General features: G+C 45.5%; 5 protein-coding genes and 2 non-coding genes across 7 annotated transcripts; 3 read left to right on the top strand and 4 right to left on the bottom strand. All coding sequences in view use genetic code 12, as the record gives it.

Moving 5' to 3' along the window:
- Window positions 1-1,475: 1,475 nt before the first annotated feature.
- On the top strand, window positions 1,476-1,547 carry CJI96_0004973. The gene has a single exon. It is a non-coding gene; the product is annotated as a tRNA-Met (tRNA).
- A 701-nt stretch (window positions 1,548-2,248) lies between these two features.
- On the bottom strand, window positions 2,249-4,416 carry CJI96_0004972 (uncharacterized protein; the record flags this gene model as incomplete). Its single annotated transcript, XM_029033993.2, has 2 exons — window positions 2,249-4,340; window positions 4,397-4,416. 2 exons carry the CDS (start codon window positions 4,414-4,416, stop codon window positions 2,249-2,251), a joined length of 2,112 nt encoding a protein of 703 aa, XP_028891556.2.
- Window positions 4,417-5,877: 1,461 nt separating this feature from the next.
- On the bottom strand, window positions 5,878-5,948 carry CJI96_0004971. Its single transcript has one exon. It is a non-coding gene; the product is annotated as a tRNA-Gly (tRNA).
- Window positions 5,949-7,719: 1,771 nt separating this feature from the next.
- CJI96_0004970 (uncharacterized protein) lies at window positions 7,720-8,343 on the top strand (the record flags this gene model as incomplete). The annotated part of the gene is made up of 1 exon (XM_029033992.2): window positions 7,720-8,343. The coding sequence occupies one exon, from the start codon at window positions 7,720-7,722 to the stop codon at window positions 8,341-8,343; it is 624 nt and encodes a 207-aa protein (XP_028891555.2).
- Window positions 8,344-8,383: 40 nt separating this feature from the next.
- Window positions 8,384-10,903, bottom strand: DNM1 (dynamin-related GTPase DNM1; the record flags this gene model as incomplete). Its single annotated transcript, XM_029033991.2, has 1 exon — window positions 8,384-10,903. One exon carries the CDS (start codon window positions 10,901-10,903, stop codon window positions 8,384-8,386), a length of 2,520 nt encoding a protein of 839 aa, XP_028891554.2.
- An 862-nt stretch (window positions 10,904-11,765) lies between these two features.
- Window positions 11,766-13,001, bottom strand: CJI96_0004968 (uncharacterized protein; the record flags this gene model as incomplete). Its single annotated transcript, XM_029033990.2, has 1 exon — window positions 11,766-13,001. One exon carries the CDS (start codon window positions 12,999-13,001, stop codon window positions 11,766-11,768), a length of 1,236 nt encoding a protein of 411 aa, XP_028891553.2.
- A 608-nt stretch (window positions 13,002-13,609) lies between these two features.
- Window positions 13,610-15,277, top strand: CJI96_0004967 (aspartic endopeptidase; the record flags this gene model as incomplete). The annotated part of the gene is made up of 1 exon (XM_029033989.2): window positions 13,610-15,277. The coding sequence occupies one exon, from the start codon at window positions 13,610-13,612 to the stop codon at window positions 15,275-15,277; it is 1,668 nt and encodes a 555-aa protein (XP_028891552.2).
- Window positions 15,278-16,843: the final 1,566 nt, after the last annotated feature.

Below are 16,843 nucleotides of genomic sequence, written 5' to 3'. Positions count from 1 at the left end.
AATTATTTTAACTTGAAGTATACTAAGCCCAGTTAGTGCCATCAAGACATTATTCTACAGAAACATCATTTTAACTTCGTTATTCAAGTAAGGAGAAGGTTATGACCTCTTTTAATAGACTTCATGTATTAGAGGAGCGTTAGGATTTCAGTGTTGCCACTTCCATTCTAACTCGAAAACTATATCATTATAGAAAACAAAACCCCTAATATCCTCAACTAGTGTCAATCCATTACCGTGCGGTGCGAATGGTCCCCTCTGAACTTCAGCCGTGACTATTCTATGAATTTTCACTCGTCATTAAATGTGCGTTTACTGACCCATTGGAGTAACTCGTCGCATCGCCGACCTCAAAGCTCGATTCAGGAGCTCTGGGAGGGTCACTCCCTCGTTGCCCAGCTGTCGTCGCCCTTTGTAGGTGATTCTGACGATTTTACGAACCAATTAAGTTTCTCGTTGTCGAACGAGGTATCCTCAGGAGCTAACATTTCCTAAGATTCATCGCTCGCGGAAACCCTAGGTGGTTCCACCAATATTGCGATATCGCACATTCATTGTAGATGTGCTGAAGAAAACATCCAGAGTAACTTCCTTCAAACACAATAGCATTTTGCGGCTCTTGATGGCCGCTCGTCATGTTGTGGCACGTATGACCCAATATTAAAGAGATGAATTGCCCTCTAGCTCGTTGCGTTTGATCCATTCTTCCTTATATAGGGCTTTCAGAACTTGTCCCATTTTTTAATGGGTCTTGCTTCCGGGCATATTTCGAAATCTTCCCGGCATAATAGGCGGTTTCTTCTCCTGCCTTTGCTTTACTTTGGGATTTGAAAATCCCTCGTTCTTAACATTTTTCTTCTGAGTCCGATGGTATGCCCCGTAGACTTAATATGGCTGACACATCCTCTATGCGAGCCCCTGAAAGCAATTGTATAAGGGTGGGTTATTCGACTTCTTTACCAACTGTTTCCAAGCGTTAATGTAGTGTATTTCGTTTGGCGAATGTCCATTCTAGGTTCTCGAAGTATCTGCCATTGGCCTCGAAAAGAAAGTCAGCCCAATCCAAGCCCTGACTATTTCTTATATTTGCCCGAGGGTTCTGATGAAAGATCTTCACCACATGGTGGAGCATCTTTGCTCTCATGTATTTGACATACCACAGTTGATCATCCCCAAGGGTCCTGGCTAATACTTTGGCTCTGTGTCCCTGTAGTTGTACCTTGAGCTCAATGACTCCGAATCCCCCTTTTTTCGGCCTGGCGTATAACTTGTCTGCGCCAATGCCTTGGAACATTCGTTGAATGCTGACGTCTATCTTTTTGAGCTCCTTGGCTGAACTATGATATAAAGTAACAGAGTAACTCATGGAAGCATCCAGAAACTTGAAGATCACGTAGACACAAAAACAAGGACGTACTGTATATACGACACACATAAAATATATTTCTTGCGAAAACTCTTTTCCATGCCCAACGAGCGCAGTGGCGCAGTGGAAGCGCGCAGGGCTCATAACCCTGATGTCCCAGGATCGAAACCTGGCTGCGCTATTTTTTTTTCTTCTTTTCCAACTTGTGGTACTCTTTTAAATTCACCCCCAACAATGCTATTCATTAATGAAACTAGTAGCAACTGTTTTCTTGTACTATAAATAATTCGTGATATCGATAATAATCTAAATGGAGACCAGCTCCTACTCACTGATAAGCATCAAGCTGTTTGTGAAGTGATAAATAAAAGAAGCGAGGTGGCAATTTGTGATGATGACTTTATTCCTAGAGTGCTTCCGTGAATTACTTTCACCACATCTCATCAGTCTTGCAAGAGTTTACCTTATCATAAACCCTATTGTCGGGCCCATGGCCTGCACAAATCACCTCGATCGATTCATGATATCTTCAACTCGCGTAATAACGTGTCCTGTTGATCAACAAACGACAACTTCTAGATGGTATGTCTGAAGATTTTTCAGTTGACAAACTCTACTAACAAATAAGCCGCAACAAACTTTGAAGCAAAGGCAAGCAAATGCTAAGTTTGCCAAGAAGAATATCAACAAACAGGGCAAACCAAGAGATGTCAAGAAGAAGACAGAATTTCCTGTGTCAAAAACCTGGATTTTTGTCTTGACATTCTTAATTTGTGGTGGCGCGGTCTTGGAACTCGTCAGATACTTCTTCTAAGACCCTTCAGATCATCGACACTGTATAGTATGAATATAATTTGCATCGCACGAATTGGAGTTGCGAGGTTATGTCTCCTCGGCAGAAGTTTCGGGGTCGATTAACAAGCCCGTATCAAGATCTGGAATCAAGTTTTTCTCGGTTTCCTCGTACTGCAGTGGGTTTGTGGTGACACCTCCGAAATCAACTGTCTTGGAGGGAATTTGCGGCTCAATTTCTCTTAAGTAGTCGAAAACGTCCTCCTCATCTTCAATGTCAAATGTCGAAAGCTCAAAACGTTTGTCGTTTATTACACTCAAGTACTTGTTGCACGTTTCAATTTCTGTCTGTGCCAATGGAGTATCGTAATCTTTTTCATTCGTCGGCATCAAGCGCAGTCTTGATGGAGAAAGGAAACTTGAGAAGGAGCTGGATCTGTCTGCTGTAGTACTTTCTTTGGGAAGAACGTACTTGAAGGTATGCTTGCCATTTAGCGGCGACACAAGCCTGATGATTCCACGATTATCTAAAAATGCTAACTGATTTGACTTGTAAAGCCAGTTTGCAGACAACTTATCTTCAGCAGAGGAGGTTGGGACATTAGCCGCTCTGGGCAATTTCATGAATTTAGCAGCACCAATGGAGGGCAATACCCATGAGTCTAGGAATTGACCATTACCTAACTTATTTTTGTTCGATCTTCCTCCTAACCTATTTGGATAATTATCAGCTTCGTTACCGCATGACAAGTAATTGATGTTATACCAATGGAGTGAGCCCTTTTTCTTGGATATACAGCCGAATCCAGAGTTCGTGCCTGCGGGCGAACTTTGATCATCGGTATTGACGAACCACATAATCTCCTTCACCGTGGCACTTGTGTTGCCTCGAGTAAATTTGCCAACAAGTGATGCCTCGTTCGGCAACTTGTATAGGTCCCAAAGATAAAAGCTATCACCCTTGAAGCTAGCATGAACAAGCTGAAGATCGTATGGACTAAGCGAGAGTTGTGAAACGCCAGCAGGAGGCTTGAATGTTGCTATCACCTGGCCGTTGTCGAGATTGATAATACGAATGTATCTATGATCACCTGAATCAAGGGCCAGTTTTTTTATCTTACTAGCGGTAGAGTAAAGCGCCTGGCTGATGTTTGAGCTGATGGAGTGCAAGGAGACATCTTTGTCAATGATATTTTGCTTCTCAGATTTTGGTTTCAGCCAGTACTCACGGAAGGTCTTAGTGCCTGATTCAGAAAGCGCATAAAGCTTATCCAAAGCCGAGCCAGATATGGAGGATACCACGCGCATAAGTAGTGGACCCTGAGGCGGTAGCTTTACGTCCGTGAACAGGCACTTGCGATTTGATGATTTCTTCTTGAGAGTGGCACTATCGGAGTGAAGAAGGTGTTTCTGGTGATCCATCTCGTGCTTTGTTGGGCAATAAGCGAGCCAAGAGCCTTGTAAATCGAAGACGGGCATCTTATCTGTGGTAGAGGTTTTCAATATCACCGCGTCCTCATCAAGTCGGAGGCAATTGTTGTCACCAAGTGGTCTAGTGATAGTTTGGAAGAGACTGCGCAACCGGAACGGGATCAATTCGAGGCGAGGTTTCTCCACGGAATACAATGCAACATAGCCATCTGCAGAGGCCACGCAGATCACCGATTTGGAGATTTTGATGGTGAAGGGACTCGCGAAGAACTTTGGGAGCTTGACAGAGCTGGAAGTTCGGTCACTAGTGTGTAACTTAAGGCTATCGTTTGACGTTGTCACCATTGCCGAAGTCCCATGTATCTCACCCACCTTGAACGCAGTTATTCCCGGTTCTTGAAATTGCACGCTTCGTATGAAGGTGAGAGTATCCCTTTGAGAAGAGTTCCAATCCCAAAGTTCCAAGACTAAGAGGTCCTGGTAGTAGATATAAACCTCACCTCGAGGTCCGATCTCCACAAATTCAGGTTTTACGCCAGCTTTCTTGGTGTCAGACAGGCCATTCTCGAGAGCATCTTTTGCTGATCCATTGCCCACCTCCAGAGTAGAATGCTTTTCGGTTCGAGCCTCGCCGTCGTCTATTACCTCTTCAGCATGACTTCCATCGCCACTATCAATTGTGGCCGCCTTGATCTTGTTCCACGTGGCCAGAAGGGTCCCTAGCCGGTGGCCACGCTTGGGGTTTGTTGGTCTGGAGTTAGTATAGGCTGTGCGGGTGCCTGAAAGCTGAGACATTGAAATACGTACACTTTAGCCAACAGAGTCATCTTGAGTAGTCTAAGATTTTGTAGTAAGAAGTTTGTGTAAAAGAAGGGTGTAGTGTGTTGTTGAGTCAGGGTCCGTGATGGTTATGTTATCTCGGACTGCGGTCCTGCAGGGTTCGAGGGCCTCTGATAAGATAGGCAAGGATGGTGCTCTAGTCATACTGGGATATGGGTAGGACTAAAAGGGAAATAAACAATGTAGTTGATCTGAGTCAGTCAGTGGGAGTCATCGAAGCTGAATTGCGAGTCATTATTTGAGATATGGTAGTTGTGTCCATCTACGTTCTACATATTTGTGTTGGGTACCGTGTCGCACTTAGGCGGTGGGGAGTGGGGTCTTCCAGATTAGGGTAGAGTGGGAGTACGAATGGGGAATTGAGAACATACGTTTTGTAAAGATCAGCTGCTAGGAGGATGTTATAGTATGATTATGGTTTGTGGAGAACCTCGGGGTGTACCTAGGGCACTAGACCCTTTTTGCAGCCAAGCTTACTCAGAGCTAGGAAGCTGGAAAAAGGAAACTGTGCTATTGCGGCAGAGTGTGCTAATGGGGAAGCAATTGAGTCTGCTGTTTATTCTGATATAAGGCATTAAGAAGCTAATCGAAACAAGAAACAGCCATCGAATGTCGTCTACTTTTTGCTCCTCGTGAATGGTGTTGGCACTCGAGGAGAGGGAGTTCGATGCTTGAAACCTGGCCAGACACAGCTCATACCAATTCTATTTTTTCATTTTCCTTGAGGATATAGCCAAAAACTTGGCATAGAACGGTTTTGTCATGATCTGGGCCAGGTGCTGGGAACACACCCTGCTTACGACAATGTCGTGAATGCCTCGATGCAGCCATTTTAGCTTTAGTCCATGGAATACTTTGATTGGAGGAGGAAATAGGCACTTGTGAATGAGAGGGGTCTTTTGGAACCACTGCATTTGTTTAAAGTTCGATGCGTGGCGAAGTGAAGTGAGGCAGGCTCTATTCTCTAGAGCTGACCATGCGACGACATTTTTGCAGCCATTCCCCCAGGCTTTCCCAAGTGCCAAAGAAACTAATCTAATTTGGGTGAAAAAAAAAGGGGAGATTCTAAGATTCTATTCTAATTGAGCTAGATCACTGCACTTAAGCTTTCTAAAATGAGGTTGATGCGGTGGCAGATCTTGTATCGGATCACTCAAAAGTGGATACCCACCTAAAGTACTTCATTGCTTTGCCGTCCAGAGTTGGACTTTGGGGACCACCTAGCCTGACACAAACCAGTCGCATCATCTGTAACTACTATGATAAGTTTAGGTTCGAAAATTGGGGAGGGTGTAGCTGAAGGTGCCTAGTGGACCACGTGCAAGGATATGGCACGGAAGTGTCAGAGCTGAGTCTAGCCACATACCAGCGCTTCACAACCCAACAGTAATTCTACCTCACAATGGAACGAAATGAAACATGTTTAGGCAAAAAGAAGACAAAAAGAATGCGCAAGCCCGGAATCGAACCGGGGGCCCAACGATGGCAACGTTGGATTTTACCACTAAACCACTTGCGCGTTTGGATGTAGGAAATGCGCGAGACTTGGAATATAGCCTAGCAAAACACAAAGGAATATTTTGTTATTTTTTATCTACCCACAAGTTCTTGAAGCTACTGCATGTCAATGGGTTCAAAACTTCGGGCCCTATAAGCCCCTGCTTCAACAGATTTCCGAGTGAAATCGAACAGCAATTGTACCACGTCACAGTACTTTGAAATAATTGACATCGTTATGGGTTGTGATTTGGATCAAATGTTGGAATTCCTCCATCTCCCCGTGAGGCTAGTTACTGTGGCTGCAAACGCAGCTCTAACAAAGACTACATCCTAAAAAAACACAATGAACCTCTCCCATATAAATGGAAGACTTACAATTCAGCGGTCAGTTTCACGCCAACTAATTTCGCCGAAACTCTTTTGAATAACGATTGCGTACCCTTGCGATCCAGTAGTCTTTACAGATCCCTCGATAAATCCAGTGGACCCAGATGACGAAGAATCCGAAAGATAGCAGCTTCAGTACCTTCTTGATGAAATTCTCGACTGATATGATAACAAGGGTGCCTATGCCAGACATAATCCAATAAAGAGTGTTACAATCGGCATTACTTCGGCTGACCAACTCATTAGAGTCGTAAGCCTATTCCCAAAGAATGACAATACTCACAGTATGGCTCTTGAGAATGACTTGGACATTATATCTGAAGCTGTGGAACACTCGTTACATGTGCTGAAACACAATAAAAGAGTCTTTGCGCAGTTGACAGGATAGGCTGACAATACATTTGACTCGCTTGAACACGTCGTTGAAGAATCAAAAAGGGAATTCCGTGCTGATAGAAAGAACTTTATGAAAAAGGCTATGAATGCTTTAGTTACTATATTTGACCTCCGAATGCAGCTTTTTGGATGTATCACAAAGGCTATTGCTTGGACCTTGACCAGAAATGCTACGATTCTTGGCAACAGAACTCACTTCACCAACGCTTAACTGTCTCCACTTCTTAAGTCGACCTCTAGTGGACTTGAAGTCGGTGTAATCATTGAAGGAGACTGCTTCACACCCGAAGATATTGCGGCAACCATCGATGACCACCTCTTGGTCAGGCACGTTTCACACCACTTTAACAAATTCACTCTCATTACGATAGTGGAAATCAGTATATACCTCCTCAATTGCTATGAAACGTTTGGAACTGACTTAGATCTGAAAAAGGTTTTATGAGATAGAGGCTAGGGAGACATCCAACGGGCATCAAACTATTGATTCGTCAATTACTGAGTTAGCATTAAGCTTAAAAGAGGTTCGATCCCAACTTCTCAAGTTTTCAGTGTTGCTCTGTTTCTAAGATATGACTTATTCGTCTCCACTCACTCCAAACTTGATGTCCGCTTAGTAGATGCTCATCTAACCGAAATATGGAAGCACTAGCCGAAATGGCAATGAATGCCGTTGGTTACGGAATATGATTTTAAACATATCGCCTCAAACAAAATCATTTTTTTGTGCACAATATCTAGTTACTCCACTTCGACCTATACCTTGAAAGCTCGTAGGATAGCTTTTATCATTTCGAGCATCTCAAGCCCTTTATAATTAATCTTTCATTTGAACAGATCGATTGAGAATTTCAATCATATAGAAATTCGAATCTTTTCCTTCAAAAAAATCCCCATCCCTCCACTCTCTTCTCATTCCTCAAGATATGCGTACATTTCGCAACCATTAACAAAATCACCTTTTCCTCACTCACCACATTCAATCTACCCCCACCTCGCTACAGTCCATGCCTGGATCTCATACATTCATCAAAATTACCCCTGGTTGCTCAATTCCTGCTCGTGTGTTTGTCAACCGCAAGCGCATCGTGCTGAATGGTACTGTGGCCATTAACGATCGCTCCATCATCAAGCTTTCATCGATCAACCTGCTAAGACTTTCAAATAACGATCTTACAAACCTCATTATGGACATTAAACCGGAGCTAGAAAACTTGTTGTTTCACGAGCTGCTACGCTTGTTGTTTCCCCTGAAGTTTGTACATGGTTCTGACAAGTTGGTTAAGGATATAGGCACGAGATGGAGATGCAAGGTGGTTGTTTCCCTACGGTATGTGGCTACACTACGGTTTAAATTGGGATATCTTCAGGACGAAGAAGACATCGCCTTCTTGGAGGATCGAAAGATAGACGTGATGGCGAAGGAGTCACCTAGAACAGCGCTTCTAACGAAAGAGCTCAAGTTCTCATTCATACAAAGAGAGGAGGACGAGGAGAACGAGGAACATAACGCCGTTGACGATAAGAAAACGCTATCATACAAGTTGAACAAGCTGGCCTTGCTCAATAACAGCATTGTCGATAGCCTAGACCTCTACGTGACAAGCCGCCCGCACCTGCAAAAAAGTTAAATATGTACACGGCATAGAAAGAATCATGGAAACCAAATTTTTAAACAACATCGCTGATAATCTTCGACGCCTCCCTGTATGTTTTCAACAAGTTGATACACTTCTCCCTCTCCATCTGGATCGTCTCGTCTTCCTGAAGCAACTCGTCAAAATACTTTTCATTATACAACTTCACCACGAGCCTGTTCTGGATATTCTGCTTGATGTAGTTCACCAAGAGACACATGATTGACTTTGGCACCTGGTCCTGAATGATCTCTCTCACAATACCGAAGTACGACACGATCAATCTTCTGATCAACTCACATTCTAGCTGCTCACGCTCGTTGAGCTCGTTAATGCTTCCATCCTCACCATGCTCAATGTGCGAAACCAGGCCATTCTCGGCCTCCGATGCCGAGCTGCCGTTAGGTACCTGGTCCTGGAGGTTAAGACCCTTCATGTCGGCGTGTATACTGCCGCCATTGCTGATGAAGTTGTTGTTGAACTGCAACGTTGGCTCCTGTGGTTGAGGGAATTTGAATGGTGTTGGGTTTAATTGTGCTTGCGCCTGCAAGTGCTGTTGATGCATGATTGGGTCTTTGCCGAAGAAGTAGTTGAAGTAAGACTCGTGGCCCTGGCTGGTAGTGTCCGATTTGAGTGTTTGCTGTGTCTTGAGAGAATCACTTCTCTTGTGCTTGTGAACGACAGGTGGCTTGACGTCATCGTCAATCTGGGATATATCAATGTCTTTAGGTTCAGCAGTACCGTTTGGAAGCTCACTTTCTGTCTCGTCAGACTCGTCACTCTCCTTGTTTCTGTTCAAAATCTTCGTCGTGGCTAGTCTCATTCTAGCTCTCTGTTCGTTTTCACGTTGTCTGCGTCTTTCTTCAACGACAATGGCCATCGCCTTCGCAGCACCGACAAAGTTAGGATGATTGGTGTTGATGTATGCCTGTTGGATCTCGATCATCGACTCGACGTATTTTATGGTAGGACCTAACCTTTCGCGCAACAAGTCACTAACTGTCTCCATGAGCTTGGCTTGCAACTTGGGGTATCTGGTCATATCAACGTTGCTGCCAGCATTACATATGGTGTGAACAATCTTCATAAGCTCTTCGTAAACAAGCTCAACACATCTTCTAGAAGGCTCCTCTAAAAGCTTGATTTGGGGCTTCACGAGCAAGTCAAAGGCCAACTCGGGGACAAACAACGATGGGCGTGGCCCCAGAGAGTTTCTGATGGCAGTCCTAATGTCCTTGACAGATAAATTCTGCGTCGGGTTGATCGAAGCTAATTGAGAGCCAAACACCTCGTTGTAGATATAATAAATACGAGCACCACCGCACAACTCTTTGATCGAGACATCATCGAAAGAGGTGCCCTCAACAGAGTTGATGACGCTGTTGGCAAACTTCGTCATCAAATTGAGGAGCAAAGCAGCACGGCCCTCTTTGGTGTCCACCAATGAGGGGTAATCCCCGTAAGAAGCCAACTCTTGCTCGGTCTGGCCCATGAGGGTGTTCAACTTGGCCTTGATGTCAGGCAATCTCTCTCTGATGTGGTTCATCAAGATTCGGTTCAACGTCAAGGACAAGTAACGCGTACCACATTTCGAAGCGAACGAGCGGTACGCTGGGTGGTTTGCAAAGAACTGCTGCTCTGAGCGCAACGAGTCCTCGAGCAGCTTATTGTCCTGAATATCTTGCTGGGATCTATTCACCACTCCAATAAAGCCCAACTTCAAGGGATAAACGTTGCCCTTCAAAATGTCCAAAGCGTTGGTGCCCTGGTCCATCAAATCGAGCTTGGACAAGACACCGACGGTTCTCTTGCCCGTTGGATCGACCTGGCGAGCCAATTTGAGAGACTCTGAGTTGACCAAGTCCACGTTGGCAGGCGAAACAGCCAAGATAATGCAGTTGGGCTTGGAAATATACTCTAGGATCAACGAGCGGGTCTGGCGCTCAATGTCGGTGGGCTGGTCGCCAATGGGGATCTTGGTGAGCCCCGGCAAGTCCACCAATGTTAAGTTGAGCACCTTGTCCGAGTAAACCTTCAAGTTGATGGACAAGCGGGAGATTCCTTTGTTCTGACCTGCGATCCGCAACGTTTCCGACTCGATCTCCTTGCGGATATCGTCGAAGTTGTAGAACCGCTTATTGGGGATGTGCAAGAACTCCCCCCACTCCAGGGGAGGCGATGACGCTTCGGCAGATGCCTCGCTGTGGATGGTGCCATTAGCCCTCTGAGTGTTTCTTCTCAAGTGCTCCTCCAAGCTCACTTCCGAAGAGGAGCCCTCACTCGACGATCTCGACAAATCTGCCCTGTTGTACTCGTGCACAATGGGGTCGTCTGGGTTCACGTGGATCAACTGCAACACCAACGGTCTTCTGGTGACGATCCCCGTGCCTCGAGGCAAGAAGTCTTTGCCCACAATATTCTCTAACACCGACAGCTTCCCACACAGCTGGGAGCCCACAACGGCCAACACGGGCAAGTCGATGTCGGCCAACTGGGTGGTGGTGACGATATCCTGGAGCTTGTTGACCACCGGGATGAGATCCTGAAGGGACATGTTGAACAGGAAATTACGCTGGATTTGTTGTTGTCGCCTGGGGTATGTTTGTGGCGAGCAATAGAGCGATGAAAAGACGTGTGCAGGTCCAGGCGGTAGGCACCAGGAAGGCAGCAACGTCTGGGGTAAGGAAAAGAGGTTTGTGGGTGAAGTGAGGGTGGTGGGACTAAGATGCTGCTGGATATCACGGAAAGCTTTCTTTTTCTTGACCATTTTTTGGGTGGCGTTGGCGGAGGGGCGGTGGCGGTGGGGGATGGGAATGGCTGCGAAATCGCAACCATAAGAGGAAGAAGCCGTGTGAGCGCCGTGATGGGTGATTTCGGTGGTTTGTGTAGATGTTGAGGAGATTAGGTGGGTGGGTTCTGAGTTTGGTGTTGAGGTTTGGTTCATTTTGGAGGTGTTTGGGGAAAGATGGATGGAATCAGTAGAGGTGGTGATGGTGAGGCGAACGGAAGCTCCAGTATGTGTGTGAGCGCCCGTGGGAGCTGCCATTCTTTGCAAGAGAGGGCAGTAGAGTGGGAAGGTTAATTTGGATAGGAGTACTACCAGAGACTTTGGGTGCTTAAGTAGTGATAATTCTGGATGTTTCATATTGGCGAGGTTGTTTCAGAAGTGTAGCAGAGCAAAGAGCCCCAGGAGGGCCAGAAGAGTTGAATAAACAAGTCAACACGTACGTTAAGTTTGCCTAGAAATTATTTAGTCACAATACAGAGAACAAGTACCATTTCAATTCTTCGATTCTTCTAATGTCTAGTTTTCTCGCAACACTTTCCAACAGAGCCAATGTACTGTGCTCAAGGGCACAAAATATATCTCATTTACTCTACCATTATCTACAATCTCTGTAAAACATTACAAAAACCTAATCTAAGGGCTTCGGTTTGCGGGCTTGCTCGATGGCCTGGTCAAACTCGCTGGGGTCGTCACGAAAGCTGAACGTATTATAGCCCCAGTTGCTCGAAGTGTAAAACGTGCTTCTATCGTACGGGTTGAGCTCTCCTCCATCACGTAATCTGAACACTAGGTCAGGATTCGAAAGAAAATATCTCGAAAAGCCTACCAAAGTACGGTCATCGTCGATATCTTTCAACACCTGCTTGAACTCTGGAACATCGTAGGTGTAACTCCCACTACGGATGAGCTTCCCCTTCCACACAGCGTTGGCAAAGGCGTTGCTGGCGTGAGCGTCTTCGTTAGACAGTATTTCTGGGATCCGAGGCTCGACAAGTGAGACGTAGGCGATTTCCTGGCCAGCGTCGGCTCGTTTCTGCAATTGGCCCAAAAAGTAGCCGAATGTGGCCACAGGGTGGATCTCATCCTCCTCAGCTCTCATACCTGAGAACTTGAGCCAAGGCGATAGCCGGATGGCTACTCTCGATGCACCAAGCTCTCTAGAAAGTGCATCTATAACTTCCAAGGCAAAACGTGAGCGATTCTCTATTGAGCCTCCGTACTTGTCTGTTCTTTTGTTCGAGGAGGACTCGAAGAATTGGTTGAAGAGGTATCCGGTAGCACCATGAAGTTCCACATAATCGAAGCCTGCTGCCACTGCGTTTCTTCCAGCCCTAACAAATTCCTCTACCAACTCCTCCACCTCACTTGTGGTATACTCTGCTAGCTCGTTGCCTGCCTTGATAGCCTTCTCTCTTTGCTCCTCATTATGATATATCGCAGAAACACCTTTCAATGGGACACCTTCTTTCTTGTTCTGCACGGGATCGGCTCCCCGGCCTAATCCCCATAGCTGAACCGCTGCAAATGACCCATTGTCGTGGATTTTCAGCGTGATCTTGCTCCATTCCTGAACGTGCTTAACGGTGAAGATTCCAGGTGCTCTAGCACTAACACCTGTTTTCAAACTTGCCAAAGTGCCCTCTGTGATAATAAGGGATCCAGGAAACCGTGATCTGTTCTCATAGTACTGTAATTGGAGATCTGAAGGCGAGTAGTCGGGAAGTGCTCTGAACCGAGTAGATGGAGCAAACACCACTCTGTGGGCCAACTCGTTGTTGCCCACTTTGATGGGCTTGAACACCTTGGTATCCCTTAGTGGAACCGACCGAGCTATATCCGAAGCAAACCGTCTGCTAAGTAACATTGTTGATGAAAATAGTGGGAAGGGTGTTGATTGTTCGGCCGAAGCGGAAGTTCGCAATTGCGTACCCTTGAAAGCCTCAATTGCACTAGTGTGTCAAGATAAGGTGATTGGAAGGATTGATATAGTCGGTTTGAAACGAACGACCCTGTTCTTTTCGTAAAAAAAAAAAACCATTAGCCAGGTGGACGACTTGGGTGTTTTTTTTATTTTGTGTTTCGCAGCCAAACGTATCAACAGAGGTGTACTTGCTGGTACCAAGATGGACCCAACCAATCAGGCTGGAGAAGATTGCATACACTGGCTGTTCATTTCATTGCCATCTTCTCTCAAAATCTTCTTCAACTGTTAAAATCTTTAATCTGCTTCCTACGCATGTTGCATTTCCCTAATAGCAATTGCAACCTCGACTTGAGCCCCTCACAATACATGAACTGAAACACTTACACGGTTTTAGAGGTCAAGACAAAAAAAGTGCCCCTTTTCATCAGAGCTCTAGCTCTAATACGCCCTTATACAACCACCTACGTACCAATCTTCCCTTGTCCCATCACGTGCGCGATCCACACGCTTACACTAGCAACCTCTTTCCAAGCTAACTACACTTAACGATGCCAATCAACGAGAACTCCACATTTGTCGAACTCCCTTGGCTCGATAAGGCCTCTATTGCTTTGCCACACTACATCTATTCCACTGGTGTTCCTCTGGAGCTCACTGCCTTCGTCGTTTTGATTGTTCTCGCTACCTCCATAGTTATCTTTGGAGCATACGCTACAGTCCAACAACCTAAGAACGCCATTGATGCAAATGAGGATAAGGCCTCTGAGCTTTATGATATCACAGACCGCGACGGGTGCAACCTGTTTCTTGGGTCTGCTGATAGTGCTAAGAATGTTGATTTGGATATGATCAGCTACAAGACCGCGTTGGCTTTTCCTGTCCTCGCTGCAAGTGCCTTGTACGGGTTGGACTATCTTATTCGCAAGCTTGACGTGTCAAAGATCAAGTTGTTGAACTACTATGTCGTGTTTTCGCTGTTTGGCTCATCGTTTGTGCTGTACAACATCTTCACCGCTTCAGCAGCGAGGAACTTGGGCTACTGGCTTGGACTCAAGGGTAACCTGTCTGCGTTGATCAAAAGGTACAGATTGACTCTTTCAGAGGATCACGAGTTGCCCTTGGGTCTGTATGAGCGCATTGACCCCAAGGCAATGGGCATGTCGAAGAAGAAACTAGAGGAGTTCGAGGAATTCATGTGGGAAAGAAACCACGCGCAGTTACTACGTCTTCCGAAGATCAAGTCAAGAGATCAACTCACCGCCTTGGTGTTCGATAGCAGGTTGCTCTACCTCATTTTGGCCTCAGTGGCAACGGCCACAACATACTACTTGTACAATCCTCAGTTGCAGGAAAACTACGATTTGCCTTCGATGAATTGGCTACTCAACAATACTATTGCTACGCTTCTTGCCATGGGAGGACTTGCATTTTTCAGAATTGGCAACATCAAGGTTGCTTCTGTGTTACTCATTGCTCTTTTTGCCTATGATATCTACTTTGTGTTCAAGTCGACCTTGATGATATCTGTAGCCACAGGAATTGACTTGCCTGTCAAGATTGTCTTTCCCAGAGCTCCTGCCTCACTCTTAAACTTTAAGCAGATTGGCGATATGCTGTACCAGCAACTTGCTCTTCCAGCTTCTATGCTCGGGCTTGGTGATATCGTGATACCAGGAACCTTTGCATCACTATGTCTTCGTTTTGACTATCACCTATTTTACACCAACAACAAGCTTCCTTTCCATAAGCTTCGCAGCATTGGAGTACCCAAGTACTTCACTGCTGCGATAGTAGCGTACGTTGCGGCATTGATGGCCACAATGACCGCTGTTCAGATTTATGATTGTGGGCAGCCGGCTCTCTTGTATATTGTGCCAGCAATGATCGGTGCAGTTGCCCTTACTGCCGTTGTCAATGGCCAGTTTAGAGAACTTTGGGATTACAAGGAAGACATGGAAAAATACGAGCCTGAGAAGTTGAAACATAAACGTGTAAAGGCAGATGAAGGTGATAAAGACGTAAAAATGACTGTTGTGACTTCAGAAACGTTGTACGAGTTTGGTGATGTCACTGATGAGAGTGATGATACATTTATTATCGACGAGAGCACAGACGCTGACGACGATTCCGACGAGTCTGACCTTGAGGCTGAAATCAGCCATTTGCTTCAGGACCAAGAAATTGACGTTGAGCGTATCTCTGATCTACTGGATTAAACTTCTTGTATTGTCAAAACAAGTAGTTGGTGTGTTACACTCGTATCTGCTTGGATCTGCCGGGCACAGAGTCACCGGAATCAAATTTTTACGCACATATCATCTAATTTGTCAGTCTGGTAGTTTTGAATATTTAAATGCATGCACGTGCCTTGACATGCCTTGATAGTCGAGGTGTCAACGCCATAGATCAGAAATGGTCTGCACTATGCAAGAGATGCAGTAGAGCGCATGAGGGTGCGCACATACAAATGGTTGCAAAAAAATGTCGCTCTGACTCAGAGTCATCTTACTCACAGGTGGCTCCCAGGCCAATGAAGCAGTTGATCTCGTAAGTAGAATATATGGATTATTAGAAGGATAAAGGAGAAAAGAAAAAAAAGCGAGTCGCCCAACTCGCCGAAAACAAACTCAGGCTTATCCAAACACCTGCCCTAGAGCCTGTTTTCTAATGTTGTGAAGCTTGGTTGCACCTTCACTTCCATCGTGCCAGCGGTGCCACAGACAGAACACAATGGATTTCTGCCTGGGGTTCACCTAAACGTTGGAATCTCGAGCTTTCTTCAGGTGCATTGTCTGATCACTCAGATCCGCGCTAAAGTGTTTCGAGCTCAACTTATCCAGAGTTTAAGGAACAAACGCGTACAGATCGGCTGGTCAGGCGTCTCTGAGGGCTCGCAAGCTCATGAAAAGCTGTGTGAGACTTCGTTGAAACGAAATATAAGAGGTTAAAAAGTCAAAAACAATGTAATTTAGGTGCCCGACTGTAAGACACTCTCCACCAAATAATCATTTGCAACCTACCTTGCACAAGCATGATAACTCAAACACAAGGGCGCCTCGAGGAGCAGGAAATGCGCTGTAACATATCCTTTGATTTCGTTTCATGACCGTTGAAAAACACAACACGTCCAGCACTGAAACGAGATACCAGACGCGTCTTTTGACAAAAACAAACAAGCTAGTCCAACTAAGCATCACTTGGTGTATCGTGTGAGTCTTAATTCAGAGACGCACGAAACAACATCTCCGAATGACAAAACCGGTGGCAGAGTTCCCAAAGAAAACAAAGTTCTATATACCTGTGATGATCCACACCAGCTTCACTCTCCATCTCGAAGATTGTTCATTTGCAGGTGGACTCATTCTCTTCACAGCGCTGAAAGACCGCAGTGAGCTCTAAGGGCACCCAAATAGTTACCCTTACTGTTATTCTTTCAGCTAGTGCTTCAACCTGAACGCTGATCAGACGTCTGGCGAAGCACTCTAGCCCTGTGTGTACACAATGGTTCCGAGCAGAATGATAAGCTTGAAATAAAGAGAAAAGCTGGTGACCATCTTTAATAGAATTCAAAGGAAGCTCAAAAGCTTTCTTCAACCACTAGCATCTCAGACACCCACCTCCCACTCTCGTGTTCCGTAGTATCGGGATCTCCCTCCAACAACAAATCTCCATTAAACTTCTGCCAGCTCAGAGCAATACGATGATTCTCCAGCGGTTACGCCAAGCGCCAAAAGAGTCTCGTAGAGCTGCGTATACTGAAACCCACCACATGTCGTGAAGGC

Source organism: Candidozyma auris, chromosome 6 (assembly GCF_003013715.1).
Source record: "Candidozyma auris chromosome 6, complete sequence".
In the NCBI taxonomy this organism is placed as follows: Eukaryota; Fungi; Ascomycota; class Pichiomycetes; order Serinales; family Metschnikowiaceae; genus Candidozyma; species Candidozyma auris.
Note: the sequence above shows the minus strand (reverse complement) of the source record. Positions and strands in the feature narration are given on the sequence as shown.